Raw genomic sequence first — 19461 nt, forward strand, 5'->3', positions numbered from 1 at the left:
CCCCCCCCCCCCCCAAAAAAAAAAGTTAAAAAGGCTGAGCTCTACTTATTTGCAGGGTCAGCCTATAAAATCGAGCCCCCCACAGGCTTGACTTCAGTATTAGGTGTTTTTATTGCATGCACAAAAAGCAAGCTGCAGCTCAACTGCTTTCAATAGTTTTTATTTTGGCATTCAGGGGTTTTAACCCTTTGGGTGCTTTCCTTGGTCATTTGATTCTCCTGTGGGATTTTGTAAGGACAAGTTGAAATCATTATCAGGAACTACTGGCGTCTATTCAGGGGAAAACAGTTTTTACTAAAATTGAACCTGAAAACATGGCATTGATTTATATGCAGGGTTGATTTAAAATCCAAACAATACAGTCGATTCTCATTTCACTGCTACACCGACGGAAGCAGTTGACTCCTTCTCCGCTGATATAAATTGGAGCCTTATCCTTATATCAGCACAAGGGAAGGAGCAGACCTTTTCATCTTGAAACATTTCAGCTTGTGTGGATTTTAAAGGCTGAAGCGATATCAGTCACTAAACTACAGCATTGCTAGCAAGTGCCTTCATAAAATTACCATCCTCAGCATCAGGTCATGCAAGGCAAAAAGCCTGCAAGCTACAGTTCGAGCATCGTATTTATATCCTGCAATTTAAAAGGCTGTTCTCGGTGTGTTTAATTGCTAAGAATCCATCAACTAGATAGCTTTATTCGATGGGTACCTAGGAAAACTGCTTTTTCGAAGGTAGGGATCTGGCAGATAGCTGTCCTTTGTGCTTAAATGCTTGAACTGGTCTCTTTTGCATCCAGGGCTGCAAATCCCTCAACACTGGAGCAGGGTGGTCTGATGAGATTAGGGCTTCATCCCAAACACTTTTTCAGGGGCTTTACAAGCAAGCTGACACTAGATCGCTGCTTATTTCATGCTGCCAAACACACCAAAAAAGGACTCTGCTGCTAGAAAGCTGGAGAGATGGCTTCTTTTTATATACCTTTTATTAAAGCACCACATTCATATTTGACAATGTGAAAGCGGATCTCTCAAGAAGGTTAGGGACAAGAAAAAAAATAAGTCACGCCTGAGCCAAAAGGGAGACATGAGTTTTGCAGCTGCAACTAGATGCTCAAAAAAAAAAAAAAAAAAAAAATCAATATGGGGAGAGGAACTCACAGGTGCAGAATGGGCAGGCTTCCTTTTCTTCAGAAAGGTTAGTGAAGGGTAGGAAATAATTACAATTCCAGGAGGCTGTCTACTGAAAACTCAAACTTACAATTAAAATTCTCATTTTCATGTAAATCTTGCCTGCAACAGGAAGCTTGGCTTGCATGCTTTTTGAACCAGCAAGGGAGAAAGAAGACACCTTTAAAACCGACTTCACTAGGATCTCAGTCCAGCAACGTGCATTAAACTTCGGCAGATTTCAAGAGTGTTCGGCATCCTGAAGGTCGAGCCTTACAGCTCGCAGCTCCACAAAGCAAGCCACGTTTGATGATGATGCTCCCTCTTGCAACCACTATGGAAAATGGCTCATTCGGCATCTATTGCAGCAACCCACAGTGGCTTCCAAGCAAACCAAAGGGTGCAATGATTGCCTGGTCAACATGATGGTGGAAGTCTATTGCCCACATCAGCAGGGTTACCATTTAACCCCAGATGAGAGTTGGCATTAGCAGTCAGATGCTTTACCCCACCTTCTCAAATGATGATCACTTTGCAAGGGTCAGTAAATCAGGTGCACTTTGAATTATGCTGAAAGCCAGGGGCATGTTAAAGGACACTTAGAAAGCAGCTGCCAGCTCCTATTTCTTGCAACTATAAGTAGCAATAAAGCTACCCCAATTTCAGCGCTCCGCTGAGGACAAATCTACCAAGCAATTTTTATTCATCAAGCAAATATGATACATGTACAGACAAATATTATGGTTGGGTGCACATCTATTCAAGGCAATTAACATATGTAAATTTCCACCCTAATTAAATGCAAGGCCTTGGCATCCTGGCACGCTGCCAAAATACCGGTGGAGTCAAAAAGTCTGAGTATGCTGCATCCCAGCACACCAGATCATTGCTGGTAACTCCCTTAAGGAGGGAGCGAGAGAAGTGTCTATTCAGGCTTAGTTCATTCAGCCGATAAGCACCTTAACTACAAACGCCCTGGATAAATATTCAGGTTCCAGTATGGACACTTACTCCACGTAGAGTAGGAACTTGCATTTCAGGTAGGATCATTCAAGTCAGAAAGTCAAGTAGCAGAGCAAACTATAATCAGAGAAGTAAAGGCATCAAAATGCTCCTAATACGTTGCTTCCTTATTTAGCTATTCCTGACATCGTTTGGAAACACCTTGGTTCGGTGTGATGGACCAGATCCTAGTCACTCTCTGAGAGTTAGTCCGTGGAATGGAAAGTGCTAATACTGTCATCCCCACGATAACCTATTGAAGTTTTCTTCAGCTCAAGAAGTCTCTTCTGGGGGCTAAAGAGCAGGAGGCTGCAATCCCAGCTCTCTGTGAGCGTAAGTCAGCAGTGGTATCCATTCTCTGCAGCACACCGATGCACCGTGACACATGATTATTGGGCAAGCATGGATAGAGCAAGGGTCAATAGCTGTTTGCCTTTGCTCAACAGAGGAAGAGCTAATAAAACTGAAGGGGGAAAACCAAAAAATTCCAATTTCAGACCCAAGCAAAAGCATCTGGGGCGCAGGAAGGGACAGCACGTATTTTGCAACATTGGTCGTTCCAGGATTTAGCCTCCCAACTCGGATTTTTGTTCAACGTTCCCAGGAAGACTGGACGCAACTTGTCATAATGTTGATTATGAGCCTACTCGTTTTGTTGGCATCTTGGTTCTTCCACATCTTGCTTGTTCCTAGAGGCTATGAACCTCAGTGGAAAGAAGAACCAAGTTGGACAACCCTGCAACGGCGTTAAGGTTACGGATTCTCCACCTACCTCAAAAAACGACTGAGGTCCCTGTGTTTAAAGGATGCTCTTGCTACGCTTTCTTCCAACAGCACACCTGTGCATGTGTGCACATGCACACATACGTACGTACACACGCACACTTTAGCGCATCAACAGCTTTGCAATTCAACCCTGCCAATGACACTTCTTAGTAAAAAAGATCAGTGCCAGACAAGGCATTTGACAGTATTCTTTCACACGGATCAGCCGCCACCAACGCAGAACCAGCAGGCAACATGTTGCCCCCTAGACCCGAAGTTTCTATGGCTAGTAGCAACTTTAAATAGTTAAAACTGAAGGTTGACAGGGAGAGCAAAGAATCACATTGCCCACAGCGCGTGACTTGCTCAGCACTGTTGGCACTAGCCACTCATCTACATCTTTAGCTAGCAAAATATATGTTCTGGCACGGTTTGCTTCAAGAATTGTGAGTAATTAAACAGAGACACACACATAGGGAGATGCAACCAGACACAAAAAGAAAATCCCAGCAGTCAGACACCACTCTGTGCATACAGGTGATGCCCGCCATAGTGATAGCTGAATACACCCGAGGTAAACAGAGCAATATGGATTGTGCATATGCATTAACACAAAGAACAACAGCTTGCTAAACTGAAACAAAAATCTGCCTGCGTACTAATTTTCAGTTATAACGAAGACTTGTTTCTACTGTTTGGGTTGTGGATGGAGTACACGAGTTACTACCCTCCCCGCGTTACACAACTGCACTTCAACGCTGGCTGCAATTCAGAACGGGAAGCCTTTTGGCAAGAGCCTCTCAGCGCAGCAGAGTAATTCTACCTAACGCCATCTTTCTTCTAGACAAGTAGAGCCCTCAACATTGACACAAATCCCTCCTCGTGCACTAGATGCTTTTTAATAGTCACTGGAGCAAAACTTGGAGCTTGCAGAAAAATGATCTCCTAGAAGCATTTTTGTGACAAATAAATGTGTCCCAAGCTTGAGAGGAGGAGAGAGAGATGCACACTAAAAATCAGCTAGCAAAGAGAAAAAAAAAGCAACCGTAAGGGATTTAAGTGGTACAAATATATTAGCTAGTGTTCGGAGGATGGACTAGAGAGATGTATGCAGTGCAAGCAGTCAGATTTCTCACCGGCCTTTCTGCAGGTGAATTAAGACCCCAATTCACCCTGCCAAAATACCTAGACATTGCATGAAGTGGGAGAAATTGCCACCATCGTGGATACCCCAGTTTCCCAGGTTAGTCCATGTGATTCCTCACCAATCTGCCTTCCCTCGCAGACAGTGGAAAACCTGTCAGAGGCCGTCGTAACACAGCACCAGAAACACTCAGCCCTGCCGATTCTTGCACCTGGCAGCTCCAACAAACAGGAAAGCACTCAGGAATTCAAGCCCCAAGACCACTGATGAGGATTTGCTATTAACATCTCCACTATCACCACCACTTAATACTCAGCTCATCTGCTTGGCTTTTTGTTTTTTTTAATTCTCCAAAGCACGTCACTAATGGAGAACATCAGTAGCACCGTCCTCATTTTGCAAAGGAAGCTAAAGCAGAGAGGTGAAAGGACTTGCCCGAGGTCACTCAGGAAGCCAGTAGCAGAGGTAGGACTCTTGGCGTGCCAATCTTGTGTTTCGCCCTGTTCTTAAGGGAAACCAGGATGCAGTTCAGCCAGTTATGAAGCAATTCCCCTGGCATGGTCAGACATAATAGAGACAAAACAGCTGCCTCCAGGCAGTCACAGGGTCTTTAATTCATTAAAGATAGATGATAACACAAAAGTCTCCTTCAATGCAAAGGAACGAACATATGCAAATTGAAAATGAGGGGCCAAGACAAACCAGCGATGTCTGTGTAATACATAAGGCTGGAAGACTGGCAAGAACAAACACCACATTTCCTGCTCCATGGGGTCAAAAACTCTCCAATGGGTTCAGTTCACTGCACCTTTAACCTCTCTAATCCCAAAGGTGCTCTGGCCAGTAACCCCATCCTCCATTCAGACACATCAAGCACTGCACGACATCCAACAGCTTGATTTTTTTTTTTTTAAACCCAAGTCCAATTTCACATTCAAGGCAACCTTCGCACTCTCAGCGCCTGGCTGCAATTCAAAATTTGTATGAACAACGGGTGTGCAAGGGGCCAGACAACGAGTTACCAACCTTTGTTGTATCGTCATGTGACCGCTGGTACCGTTTCCAACGGCAGCCATAGATTCCCGTCAGACACGACAAACATAACTGTGGCTCGTAGTACTGCAACGGTTGGTGTTTAACCATGCTCTTTCCAGCTCTTCAGGAACGAGCTAGCAGAAGTCCATCAGGTCTTAGGAGTGCCTATAGGAAGGGAGGAGAAAAAGTGGAAATTGAGATATTTAAGCTATTTAATAGACATAGAGAGCAATTAGAAACCAGGGCTCTAGTTTGATCCCTGCTGGTGTCTTGGCCAAGTTACCCAACAAGACCTTAGGATCATAGGAAAGCCAGGCTGAAGGGTACCTCCTCGGGTCACCTAGTCCAGCCCCCAGATCAAGGCAGGATTAGGATTATCTGCAACCAAACCATCCCGGTCAAGTGTCTGTCCAACCTGCTCTTGAAAATTTCCAGGGACAAACATTCCCCCAACTTCACTAGCATGCCTCAGGGTCAGGAAGTCCATCCAAATCTCCACCCTAAATTTTCCCGGATGCAGCTTGAAACCATTGCTCCTAGTTATGTCCCCGACAACCACAGAGCAAAACCTATCTCCATCCTCTCTGTAATCACTCTTCAGGTATAGGAAACCTGTTATTAAAACCACCCCCTCAGTCTTTTATTCTCCACACTAAGCAAATTAAATCATTGGTAAGAACAAAGGTTTTTAAAAGAGCTGTCATATGCAGTAGTATGTATGCGATCACAAAATGATTACATCCAGGAGCCTGAGGAAAGGAAGGAAGGAGAGCAGCAGAGTAAGGACCCTGGACTTCAGAAAAGCAGACTTGGACTCGCTTGGAGAAAGGATGGGCAAGATCCCAATTGACAAAAGCAAGGTTTGCCTTGGGAGCCAGGTCCAACTACAGCTTCAGCTGTTGGTTGCCTCTACACCCCAGTCCAAGAAGGAAAGGGGTCCAAGAGAGCTGTATTTTAAAGAAACCTTATTGAGGGTGCAGGAACAAATCATCCCGATGTGCAGGAAGACTAGCAAGTATGGCAGAAGACCAGCTTGGCTTGGTAGGGAACTCTTTAGTGAGCTAAACACCCAAAAACGAAGCTTAAAAGAAGAGGAAACTTGGAAAAACAACTAGGGAGGAGTATAAGAGTGTTGCTCGGGCATGCAGGGATGAAGTCAGGAAGGCCAAAGTGCAACTGGAGTTCATGCTAGCAAGCGACGTGAAGGGGAACAAAAAGGGTTTCTACACATATGGCAGCAACAAGAGGAAGATCAGGGAAAGCGTGGGTCCCTTATTGATTGGGGGAGGCAACCTTGTGACAGATTATGTGGAAGTGCTCAATGCCTTTTTCACCTCAGTCTCCACAGGTAAGGTCAGCTCCCGGACTTTTGCACCAAGCAGCAGTTTGGGGAGGAGGTGAGCCGCTGACAAAGGTGCAAGAATGGATTAGGGACTACCTAGAAAAGCTGGACGTGTACAAGTCCATGGGACCAGACACGACGCACCCAAGGGTGCTGAGGGAGTTAGCTGATGCGATTGCAGAGCCACTGGCCATCATCTCTGAAAACTTGTGGGGGTTGGGGGAGGTCCTGGACAATTGGGAAAGGGCAAATATAGTGCCCATCTTGAAGAAAGGGAAGGAGGAGGAGACAGGGAACTACGGACCACTCAGCCTCACTTCAGGCCCCAGAAAAGTCATGGAGCAAATCCTCAAGGAATCCATTTCTAAGCACTTGGAGGAGAAGAAGGTGATTATGGACAGGCAACATGGATTCACCAAGGGCAAGTCATGCCTGACCAACCTGATTGCCTTCTAGGAAGAGATGACTGGCTCTGTGGATATGGGAGGGCAGTAGACATGATGATCTACCTTGATTTTAGCAAGGCTTTTGTTACAGATGCCCACAACATTCTCACCAATGAGCTAAGGAAGTACAGATTAAATGAATGGACTGTAGGATGGATAGAAAACTGGCTGGATCATCAGGCTCAGAGGGTAGCAATCAATGGCTCGACGTCTAGTTGGCAGCCGGTATCAAGTGAAGTGCTCCTGAGGTCAGTCCTGGGGCCGGTTTTATTCAATGTCATCATCATCAACCTGGAAGATGGGGTGGAGTGCATCCTCAGCAAGTTTGCAGACAACGTCAGGCTGCGGGGAGCGGTAGATACACTGGAGGGTAGGGCTAGGATTCAGAGTGACCTAGACAAATTGGAGGACTGGACAAAAAGAAATCTCATGAGGTTCAATAAGGACAAGTGTAAAGTCCTGCACTTAGGACAGAGCAATCCCATGCGCTGGTACAGGCTGAGGGTGACTGGCTGGGCAGCAGCTCTGCAGAAAAGGACCTGGCAGGGGACAGTGGGCAATCAGCTGAATAGGAGCCAGCAGTGTGCCCTGGTTGCCAAGAAGGCTAACAGCATCCTGGGCTGCATTGGTAGGAGCATTGCTAGCAGATCAAGGGAAGTGATCCCTCCCCTCTATCCAGCACTGGTGAGGCCACATCTGGAGCCCTGTGTCCAGTTTTGGGCCCCCCACTACAGAAAGTATATAGAAATATTGGAAAGAGTCCAGCAGAGGGCAACAAAAATGGTTAGGGGGTCAGGGCACATGACGTATGAGGAGAAGCTGAGGGAATTGGGCTTATTTAGTTCGGAGAAGAGAAGACCAAGAGGGGATTGAATAGCAACCTTCATCTCCCGCAAGGGGGTTGCAAAGAGGATGGAGCTGGACTGCTCTCAGTGGGGGCAGATGACAGGACAAGGAGCAATGGGCTCAAGTTGCAGCAAGGGAAGTTGAGGTTAGAAATTAGGAAAACCTCTCTCACTAGGAGGTTAGTAAAACACTGGAACAGGTTACCCAGAGAGGTTGTAGACTCTGCATCCTTGGAGTTTTTTTAAGACCTGGCTAGACAAAACCTTGCCTGGGATGATCTAATTGGCGAGCAGGGGGTTGGACTAGATGTGACCTCCTGAGGTCCCTTGCAACCCTCACGGTTTATGATTCTACATGTGTGGCATCTAGAAAGACAGACAGGCAGCCCCTTTCTCCTACCTATGCTTGGTCCACTGGATATGCCTCTTCTTTCTACTAACCAGCCCCACCCAGTCACTCCCACTCCACTTACATCCCAAGCTGGAATCACCTAATGAGCACAACAGATTGGGAACAGTGTTTGACACGTCTTAGACACATTTCTTCACCACACAGAGACCAGGAGTGGTCTACAAAGCATTGTCTCATAACTGGTCCATAGCCCCTCCTGATGTGGCCGTGTATTGACTGGCAAGGTTGCTACCAACAGTAGAACTAAACCAGAAGTGATGAATGCTGAAATGTTAAGGGTAGAGACTAGTGCAGGCACAGACCCAGCTCTCAGCCCCAAGATGAGCTGTTCTTCAAATTGTATTATAAAATAGCTCAGAAAGGTGCACGAGCTGCCACTTATCTCATTTCAAAGTCAGTGTTAAAAAATCACCACTGTTAATTATTTCACGACTGATCAAAATACAGAAATAAGAGGTGATCACAGTTATCCCCTGGGCATAGCATCTCATTTTAGGCTCGGGAAAAGGCAGAGTTGAGATTCTGCACAGAAACCGGAAGAGTTATACAACAGTATGCCACAGCTAGAACATCAGCACAGAGAGAAACCATTGCAGAAATGGCAAAATCCCCATCATTTCACCCATCTGATATAAGGAAGGAAATATTCCTCTCTTTTCCAAGATTCAACTGAACATTTTAATTGCAAATCTGCACAAGCTGTGTCCCAAACATGAGCACATTTGATCATCTGATTCCATTCAGAAGTCCCTGACAGCTGCCTGGCCTTTCCTCCCGCTCCATGCACTCGGGGAGACTTGTACTAGGCTGCTCCCAACACCATTGTCAAACACACGCCAGGCTGTGGAAGCCAGAATAACAACAGGAATTCGATTCATCCCCAACAGCAGGTGCCTTGGAGCCAAAAATTGCACTTTTAGAATAAAATAAACAAGAGATTTTCTTCTGGTCCTCATAACTTTAGGATTTGCCTTTTTTTCAGGCTAGGGACAGACATTACACACAAACCAGTACAAGTGATCAGAAACCAGCTCAGCTCTGTAACACAAGAGAAGTTCAGCGCATGTGAAATGTTTTCAAAATGGCCGAAACTGGTTTAAGAGACACCTGGATGGATGTAGTATCAGACTTAACTGATTTAAATTAAATCATTTTATTGAACTTCTGTTCAGATCCCCTCCAGTTTTGAGCTGCCTGCTCCAGCCAAGCAGAGAGGTGTGCTCTAGCGCCTCCTGGCTTCAGGTCTGGACCACTGCAGGCACATAGCTGCATTTCCAGCATCAAAAGTGAATGTCTGTTCACTTGCTTATCAGTTCAATCTACACAGCTTAGACCAGGGGTGGACAAAATGCAGCCCGTGGGCTGGATGCAGCCCACCAGGTCATTCTATCCAGCCCACGGGCCCCTAAAAAATTTAGAAAGTTAATATTTATCTGCCCCTGGCTGCCAGTCATGCAGCCCTCGATGGCTTGCCAAAACTCAGTAAGCGGCCCTCCGCCTGAAATAATTGCCCGCGCCTGGCTTAGACTAACCCATGAAGACTGAATCACTTCAGCCTCAGGTTTTCTGAGAGTTTATACTTAGCATCAAGGATGTGCAGGCTGAAATGTTTTCACCTCTAAGACCCTGGTTAAAATAGGAATGAGGACTCAAACTTTCAAGTTAAAAGTTCAGCTCATCTTTATGCCTTGATCCTAAAGGTTTGGAGATGCAACATTACTGGTACAATCAGACTTCATACACAGATGTAAAAAGGAGCAGACACAGTCCTACAACAGTGTTATTTGCTTGAACCCAGTGTAAAACCACCCCAAGAAACAAAAAACTGGCGAGATGGAAGTGGAGGGGGAGGGAGAGGGAAATGGGGCAGATGCATCAGTGTCGGTGTTGTGCGTCTCAAGCTATCCCAGCATAATTGTTTAGGAGTAGCGCCAGTCCCTGCCACCTAGCATAAGGCGCCGTAAATAGTGCCTACTGAAAAAAAGCTCTGTCCACGTAGCTGGTCACCTGCCAACTCCAGATCCTGGAATAATTTACATCAGTGTACAAACCCAGTCCAAGTTGCATAGGTCTAACAGCTGTGTCCAGGCCCCCCCGTCTCCATAATTGCAGTGATGCCTAAGTGGCCCAACTGAGAAGCTCGCGTGTACATGCATGAGACAGTCCCAGCCCAAAGAGCTCCCAACCTACATGGGTAAGACAGAGAAGGGGTGGGAAGGGGGAAGTGCACAGGGTTACAGCAAGCCATTAGCAGTGGGAATATAACACGGGCCTCTCTGGTGTCAGTGCAGCTGCTAACTCTCCGCAGGCGAACTTTGGATTCAGTAGGAAAGAGCTGCTGTCCTCACACTTCGAGGCGGTCTTTTCATAGCTGTGCTGTAGAGATCATACAGCCAGGCTAAGGGTTTGTTTAAAAAAAAAAAAAAAGTCAATAGTTTTTTTGCCAAAGAAATGTGGGTTTGGTTGGTCTGGAACAATTTGTTTCCTCAGGCTGACTTTGTGGAAGAGCTTTGAATGGAAAACTGTCACAACGGAGGAGTCAGAGAATCACCAAAAAGCAAAATGGAAAGCGACCTCAGGAGGTCATCTAAGGCCAACCTCCCCTGCTCAATGCAGAATCACCCCTGTCTTAACTACCCGAGATAAGTATTTGGCTAGCTTGCTCCTGAAAACATCGAGAGTCCACAACCCATCCATCTAAGCAGCCTGCTCCACTGCTTAACCACCCTCGTAGGAAGAAAAGTTCTTGCTAACATGCAAAACTAAATTTCCTTCTCTGCAATTTAAGATCACCTGTCCTCATCCGATACCCTTTTGGCCACAGAGCCACCATCCTTATCTTTCATAACCAACTCCAGGTATTTAAAGACTTATCAAATTCCAAACACAGATGTCCCGTAGCCAATCTTCTCTTCTCCAAATCAAATAATCCCAGGAGACTGAGGATCCTCTTCTTCTTAATAGCCATTTGCTTAGCTCCTTTGCTTAGGAAGACCCAGGTTCAATCCCTTCTTCTCCTTGAGAGGTATGAACACCTCCAGAAAGAGTGCCGTACCCACCATAGGGTAAGGTATTCCCAGGGAGGGTCGCTCTCAGGCTTACGTGAGACTTTTCTATTCCATATCAGCGACTCAATTTGAGGCAGTACAACACTTCAACCTATGACACCTGCACAGGAGTTGGACTCCTGAGTTTCAGTCCCCGCTCCCAAGTATACTAAGTCTGAAAGCAAGCACTCCTCCAGCATACTGTTCTGCCTAATAGTTAGGACACTCTTGAGTAATATGGGTTCAAATCCCCTAAACACAGTGGAAGGAATCAAACTTGTATCTCCTGCATCCTGTCTAAATGCCCTAACTGCTGGGATACAGATCCAATTGCTACAACCAGTCTAGCCCTTCATTTCCATTGCTTTGCTCATTATACCCTCCCAAAATGGAGCTGATTTGGGGTGGTTGGTTGGTTTTGGCTGAACAAAGTGTTTCATTTGGCCAGAAACAAAAAAAAATTTCATGTAGGTAAGAAGACTCACACTCCCAGTCTCACTTCCTCCCAATTTTCATCTGAGTTGAGACTCATCCAAGGCTCTGCCTGGCTAATTTGATGCCTGTTCGAAAAGAGCATTCACTCCCCCAGCTCTAACTGACAGATACCTTCATTTTCTGGGGCTGGTATCCAAGCACCTTTCACCATGCCCAATAGAAATAAGAGATCCACAAGATCATTCCCTGCAGCAGACCCAGGAGATCCTCATTTTACAAGTGAACTCATTTTAGTCCAGTGGTTTTCAACCTTTTTAAAACCCACAGCACCCATTGGAAAATGCCATCTCTTAGTTTTCACTCTAAAACCAAATGCCATCTCTTAGTTTTCTGACTAAACACAGTGAATAGAACAGTTTTTCTGTGGCAAAGAACTAAAAAAACCCACAACTATGGATTTCTATTTTAAATCTCCAGGCTTATCTAGTGAATCATGTTTGCAAACCTAACAGTGCTAACATTAGGACAACCTGCAACTCCCACAAAAGGATCTCAAGGCACCCCGGGGTGTCATGTACCCTGGTTGAGAATCACCAATTTACTCACTAACAAGCGTGCATGCCGTCCATGTGCTGCGGAGTAGCGCACGTCCTGGGCACGTGTCTGCAGCACATGGACAGCATGCATTCAATTGACAAGAGCAAGGTTTGTCTTGGGAGCCAGGTCCAAGTACAGCTTCAGCTGTTGGTTGCCTCTACACCCCTAAAAGCAGTCCAGGAGCCAAACCTGTTGCATCAGCAGATACAGAGAGCTGGCACATTACATGCTATGCAACTGCTAAGGGCATGGAAAAGGAGCAACGGGTGTCTGCCAAAACACAGGGCACAGATCATAGCTTAACAAGACTACTGCTGGGGTTGGCCTTCCTCCGACGCAGGTCACCGGCCCCCTCTGCAGAGTCCCAGCCCTCCCGGCTCTGTGTTGAGGGCTGCTCTCTCCCTCTACTGCAGGCTCTACTTAGTTTTAGCACTAGCTATGACCAAAGTGGACATGATGGACACAGTGTAGAAGACAGGCCCATCTTGGAAGTAAAGTGGCAAAGCCAAAGGAGGTGCAGTAGTGCATCAAGTGGGACCACATCCCCAAAAGAGGTTGCACACTGTAAAAAGATCCATAAGCTCCTGTGATCTCAGAGTCCATGTCAGATCAACCAACTAATTTGATCTTTCAGTAAGGAAGTGACCATGACTCTTCAACACTCTCCAGGGGTTTGGTGGGCAGAGAACATGAAGTTGGTTACATGATTTTTCCCAGCATTTGCCAGCTACTTGGAGTCCCCTGCAATGGTTCTGCATTCGCAAATCCACCGGTCACGTCAAATGGTCCCGACACGCAGACCTGTATACTTCCAAGGAAACGCTTTCCTCCAGTGGGAGCCGTGCCCTGGAGGATCAGGCCACAAAAATCTAGATTTGATTCGCTCCAAGTAGTTTATGAAACAAAGCCAGCACAAATGTACTGCCATGAAACCAGATGCAAAAACTGTATAACCTGAAGTCACAATAAGATAAGTGGTTTTGATTTCAATCGCACTGCAGTTTTACTAAGATAAAGTTCTCCCATCTCCCCTGTGTGTACGTCACCAGGTAAGAAGCAGGCGTCCACGTACATAGTTCACAAGTGACAGGGAACAAGCAATATTCTGTCTAATGGAAGCCAGGCTGATGAATATCCACAGCAATCTGCTGTCTATCCGAGGACTTGCGCTGTGCCAAGATCATCTCTCAAATGCATACTCCTCCTATAACCAGCAATGGATTTTAAAAAGACAGAGGATTAAAAACCTGCACACCCTACAGTCACTGTTCCCATGACATCTGCAGCTTTGACGTGGAGGATGCAGTCCATGAATGATTCAAACCTCTGCTGGTTAGCCTTACATACATACACCGGGGGGGGAAGGAAGCAGAACAACACAAATTAGTTATTCAAATTTAGCAGCATGCACCAGAAAAGCCACATGGCCTGTCAACTTTGACTTGAAAGGCACATCATCTGCCAATGGCTACAACTATCTTACTGCTGAATAACTGAACTCGTTGCCAGCAAGCCCGCCCAGGGAGGAAAGGGACTTTTACAAATACAGCAGCAGCATTTTATGAAGATTTATGGGTGTATAATTTGCGCACACACTTCTTTACAGGGAGACAGTAGGCATTACATAAATGGCAACACGGTGCTTTCTGATCACTTCCAATCAAACAAAATAATTTGCTTGTCTCGCAAATATAAAAGGACACCTGTCAGGTCAAAAACAACATGAAAATGTGGGTGTTGCATTGCAAATAAAATGGAAGGCTTCCCAGGAAGAGGAGGAATGCTCATTCTTACTGGAAATAGGACCTTGGTGCCAAGATATCCAAGCTGAGATCGGGGCCGTATACTGTTAGATGCTGTAACATGCAGAGCCAGTCCCTGTGTTAATGAGCAAAAAAATCAGAATGAAAGTAATTATATTCTATTATTCCTCACTCACCGCAGCTTTGTACGTATTACTCAGGATCTTAAAAAGGAGCTCGAGTTTCCATCTCGACATGAAACCAACTTAGTTGGAGTTTGGTAACAGCACCATGACTTTACTGTCCAGATAGAGCAGGGGGTTGGAGTAGATGTGACCTCCTGAGGTCCCTTCCAACCCTCATTTTCTGTGATTTTATAATAGAGCAGAACAGTAACACAAGCACGGAGAAATGCACGTTGGATCTTTGCAACACAGCAATGACAGAGAGGTTTAAGCAAGGATTTATCCCTACGGTATCTCTTTAACACCGCGCCATCATCCTCCTTCCCTTCCTTCATTTTTTATCCACCCTCTTAACTTCAAACTGGGTGATCTCCCGCTGCTCATAATGTGCCGGCTGGGGAATCAATACCAGGAGGCCTGCAGCTCAGAGCTGGTATTGGCAGGGAGGAACTACTACAATGACTCAAAGTAGGACAGCAATGCTATTTTAAACTGTGCTATTTTGAAAGCTTCCACTGCTTTGTAAAAGGAAGGAGAACAAGCCAAATCAGAGTTGAGGCCTGCAGTGGGGCAGTGGTATAATTAACGCAGGGCAAGGAGGGCACCAGTTCCAACCAGGGGGTGCCAACCAGGCTCCCTCCCCACCAAGAGTCTTTGCAATGGCCAGCCCAGCCATAGGAGCCAGGCAGCTGCAGCCCCAAGCTCCTTGCCCAATAGTGTGTGTTTTGGGGGTAGGAAGGAGGAAGGGGGAAGAGACGGAGAGGAATGGGAGAATACCTCTCTAGGAAGCTTGGCCATGGGAGGAACAGCCCTGACTCCAGGGATGGGGGAAGGGGGGCAAAAAGGGCACCAGGAGCAGCCCCCAGGACCCCGTGGTGCTACGTGTTCCTCAACAGCCTGAGTCCATGCAGAAGCAGCTGCCACCCAAGTGAGGAGAGCCCCAGCAGGTAAGACTCCCCTCTCTGTCTGTCTGTCTATTCATCCGTCCCCGCAGTGGTCAGCATAATTCCCCTGCAAGCCTCCCGGTGGGGTCCTGAGCAGAAGAAACTGCATATGGTGAGATGCTGATAATGGAAACAGAGAACTTCAAACTGAACAGATACCAATTTGAGACCCTTGACCCCAAGCACCCTTTAAATAAATGCCTTTGGGAAACCTTTCATTGGCCTGCAAGATTTTACCATACACAGCTTAATGCTATCAGCTGTCTTCGGACCCACAGATAAAGCGGTCATGGAAGACAAATCAACCTCGACTGCGAGGCACTGACAATATTTGATGATGATGATGATTTCATAGACATTAGGGCTGGAAGGGACCTCGGAAGATCATCAGGTCCAGCCTCCTGCCCAAGGGCAGGAAGTCATCCAGGGTCAAAGGATCCCAGCAAGATAAACATCCAAATGTCTCTTAAAGGTATCCAGAGTAGGTGCTTGCACCCCTCTGGCAGCAGTCTATACCAGGCCTTGGGGGTTCAAACAGTAAAGAAGTTTTTCCTTATGTCCAGCCTAAAATGGTCTTGCAGAAGTTTGCAATCATTGGACCTTGTCATCCCTTGGGGCGCTCTGGTGAACATGCATTCCCCCAGATCCTGATGCACACCCCTTATATACCTATAGGTGGCCACCAAGTCACCCCTGAGCCTGCACTTCTCCAGGCTGAAGAGTCCCATGGCTCTCAGCCTCTCATCATAAGGCCTATTCTTTTGTCCTCTGATCATGCATGTGGCTCTCCTCTGCACTCTCTCGAGCTTCTCCAAATTCTTCTTGAATTGTAGAGTCTAAAACTGGATGCAGTACTCCAGCTGAGGCCTCACCAAGGCCAAGTACAGCAGGAGGACGACATCCTGGGTCTTGCTTGAGATGCGTCGGTAGATGCAAGCCAGAGTTGCGTTCACTTTGCTGGCTGCGGTATCGCATTGGTGGCTCACATTCATCTTGTGGTCAATCATGACCCCCAAGTCTCTTTCGGTCGTGGTGCTAGCAAGCATAGATAGCACTGCCAAGCCTATAAGTATAATGTGTGTTCTCCACCCTGCCCCCGCAAGGTGGAGCACCTTGTATTTCTCCGTATTGAATGCCATCAGGTTTTCATGATGATGATGATGTGGCTGTCTACAAACTCATCGGGGGTGGTCAGCAGGGAATAGGGGATACTCTGTTTACCCGGGCAACCCTCAGGGCTACTAGAAATAGTGGTTGCAAACTAAAGGAGAGTAGATTTAGACTGGATATCAGGAAGAAATTCTTTACAGTGAGGGTTGGCAAAATATGGAATGGGCTTCCAAGGCAGGTGGCACTTTCCCTTACCTTGGAGGTGTTCAAGAAAAAATTAGACAGGCGCCTAGCTGGGGTTATTTAACCCCAGCGCTCTCTCCTGCCTAGGGCCAGGGGTCGGATTCAATGATCTACAAGGTCCCTTCTGACCCTAAAACGCTATGAAATCTCTGTGATTATGATGGGGAATGCTAGGCCCTGCTTCTGGCATTGACAAGAAACACAGTAGAACTGCCGATGACGCATGAGAATGGTATTTGTCATTAATCTCCATATAGACTTAAGATCCCCATCTCCACTACAAGTTAGACTTAATACGACTTAAGGCATTGCTAAGCAAATGAGCGCCTGGCATTGATTAAATGAAAATATTATTGATAGCCCATTAGTCTGACCTTGTGGATATTCTTAAGAGGTATTCATTTCAATTATAGGTTCCAATTATACTGCAAAAGATTGGATTTCCTTTAAGTGCTTCCTAACTATGTACATAGACATTAAGTTCTTCAGGAACAGACTTTCCATTTCAAAATATAACTATGAACATCTCTAAGGGTCTTGCGCCCTGTTGGCACTGTAATGAGGTTTAAAATGCATTTCAAATAAATTATATTAAGTTTCATTAAAAATGACCTAAGATTACTACAGCCCTATGGTTGCAAGGAACTTCTTGTCTTCTGTCTTGCCATCACAGGTACCCACTCTGGGTTTGTACTGTGTCCACTGGTGTACTATTTAACAGATCCATTCAAAAGGATGGTCTATCGGGGACCTGAATCCCTTGCACCATGATCCTCCAGCCTCGGGGGTTTCTTGTACCTTGGAGCCCTAGGGGCCATCATAGCTGCAATCCCCAGGATCCAGGAGTTTCCTACATTCCCAAGCCCTAGGGATTGTGCCACAATCCCTGGGTCTTGGAGGTGTGGGAAACCCCTGGGCCCTGGGGATCCTGGCTCCTTGCAATCCCTAGGGCTTGGGGGGTGCAGGAAACCCACAGACCCTCAGGATAGCAGCTGCTGGGCTCTGGGGTCTCACGCTGGGCATGGTGAACCCTGTGTATGGGAGCCCCATCAACTGACATGGCTCCCAGCTGCAGGGAAGACCCGGCTACACGTGCAAACCAAAGTCAGATAGCAACCAGCTATAAAGTTAATACACATTTTCAAGATCTAACTTTATAGCTGGTTGGAGTTTGTATTGTGTGCTAGTTACTTCGCATTTGTAGCTGATCTCCAGGTAATTGCACAATTAACCTGTTAATTGCACAATACCTGTAACATCTAGTGGGGGTCTTCATCACGGACAAACAGGATGGATAAAAAATAACTTTTTTTTTTTTTTTTTTAATGATTTTTTTTCAATCAGATTTTTTGGATCTAATCTAATTTTTTGTTAAGGTGCTTTAAAAAAAAAAACAAAAAAACAAACCTATATAAAAAGATAGTTTGTGGGGGGCTGTGGGGACTACCTTTCTAAGCAGCACAGGTGGCAGCAGATCCTTCCAGCTGCCACTGCTGCTGGCCCCAGCCCTGTGGTACTGGCAGGGACCTGCACCACAACCCCAACCCGGTGCACGCCACGTCTGCTCCAGACTCTGCATCTCCAGTGCCGTCACCACTGCCTCCGGGCTGCCCAGTGGCTGCTCTTCCTTGTCACCACTGAGGCAGTGGTGACAGTGCAAAGCAGCTGCTGGGCAGCCTGAAGGTGGCGGTGATGGTGCCACAGTCACAGGGCAGGCTGGTGCAGCATGGGCTCCACTGGCTGCAGCAGGAAGCACCAGCAGAGGCAAGGGGGACAGGCTGGGTATGTCAGGTTGGGGCTGTGGCACGGGTCCCTGCCAGTACCACTGGGCTGGGGCCAGCAGCAGCCGAAAGGAACTGCTGCCACCTGGGCTACCTAGAAAGGCAGTCCCGCTGCGGAGCTGTCTCACTTCCACTGCATGCCCAGGGACAGCAGGATGCAATGCCACCAGACGGTGCCTGGGCTAGGCAGGACCAAGGGACCTGCCGAGGGCCAGACAAAGGCCCTCCACATGCTGGATCCAGCCCCCAGGCCATATTTTGCCCATCCCTGGTCTAGAAAATCCCATTAAGCATCTCTGTGATGCTTAGTTTCAGTTCTCAAACTGTGGATTTGTGTCTCCAGAGATAACATCCTTGTAAACAGCAGTATATGGGGATGAGAGATGACAGAGCTGATTACCTACCCATCAGCCCTCGCGTCTCTCTGCAAGGGTGTGTATACAGTCAAGCCTTTACCTCTCTCAGAGTGCAAAGTTTCAAGAAGTTAAATGAATAGAGGATATCAAACAACAAGAACGCACTTTTTGTAGAAAACAATGATTAAATCGAGGCTTCCTGACCAGTGATTTAAAATCGATTTGATGTAAATCAAATCCACCCTGCAGACAAATACCATAATTTATCTGCACGCGGCATGGAGCCTTTCCCAAAAATAAGCCTCCAAAACTAACTTGGAAGGAGTGTGCGTCTTAAGCATGGAAGCTGATTTGCTGGTCTCTATCCTCCTATTTCACAGACCTGCAGTCCGTTTATAGCTCTTTTCAAAACCCTAGATCTGCCCATGGAGACCAATATTTCAGCAGCAGCTACAGTTTCAGCTTTTGGTTAAGCAGAAATGGGAGGGTGTGCGAGCTAAAGATTAGGCTCTGTCCCTGCTCTACGCAGTCATAACTCTGGAAAAAAGTAGTTCCCTTCATTCTGCCTTGCCAAAAACAAAAATGCTTGTCGTATTTGGGGCAGCTGATAGGCTACTCTTTACTTATTCTTCCGTTTTAGCTACGGACATTTTTGTACCATTACTCTCCATCACAGAATACAATTGTGAAGAGTCTCCCAAGGGAAGGAAAGCAGTAGCAATTTCATGGGAGATGTTGTTTCATGATAGTATAATCAGCTGTAGTAAACTATTCCAAAATAGGTCAAAAGACCATTTGATTCCTCGATGATAGTGTGGGAAGGGACCTCAACAGATCGAGTCCGACCCCCTGCCTGGGCAG

General features: G+C 46.5%; 1 protein-coding gene across 9 annotated transcripts in view; it reads right to left on the bottom strand.

Moving 5' to 3' along the window:
• GDPD5 (glycerophosphodiester phosphodiesterase domain containing 5) overlaps positions 1–19461 on the bottom strand; it is a 309687-nt gene that overhangs the window by 195616 nt on the left and 94610 nt on the right. For 8 of the 9 annotated variants that reach the window (XR_003093654.1, XM_025202057.1, XM_025202055.1 and 5 more), the window contains one exon: positions 5107–5280. Coding sequence is in view for 8 of the 9 variants with exons in the window: in XM_025202057.1 (XP_025057842.1) it covers positions 5107–5223 (117 nt within the window). In the remaining variant the exon portion in view is untranslated. Of the gene's footprint in view, positions 1–5106; positions 5281–19461 lie in introns of those variants that run through there. The other variant, XM_014519147.2, reaches the window with a different exon arrangement.

The sequence above is a fragment of the Alligator sinensis genome, unplaced genomic scaffold (genome assembly GCF_000455745.1).
Source record: "Alligator sinensis unplaced genomic scaffold, ASM45574v1 scaffold1008_1, whole genome shotgun sequence".
Lineage (NCBI taxonomy): Eukaryota > Metazoa > Chordata > Crocodylia > Alligatoridae > Alligator > Alligator sinensis.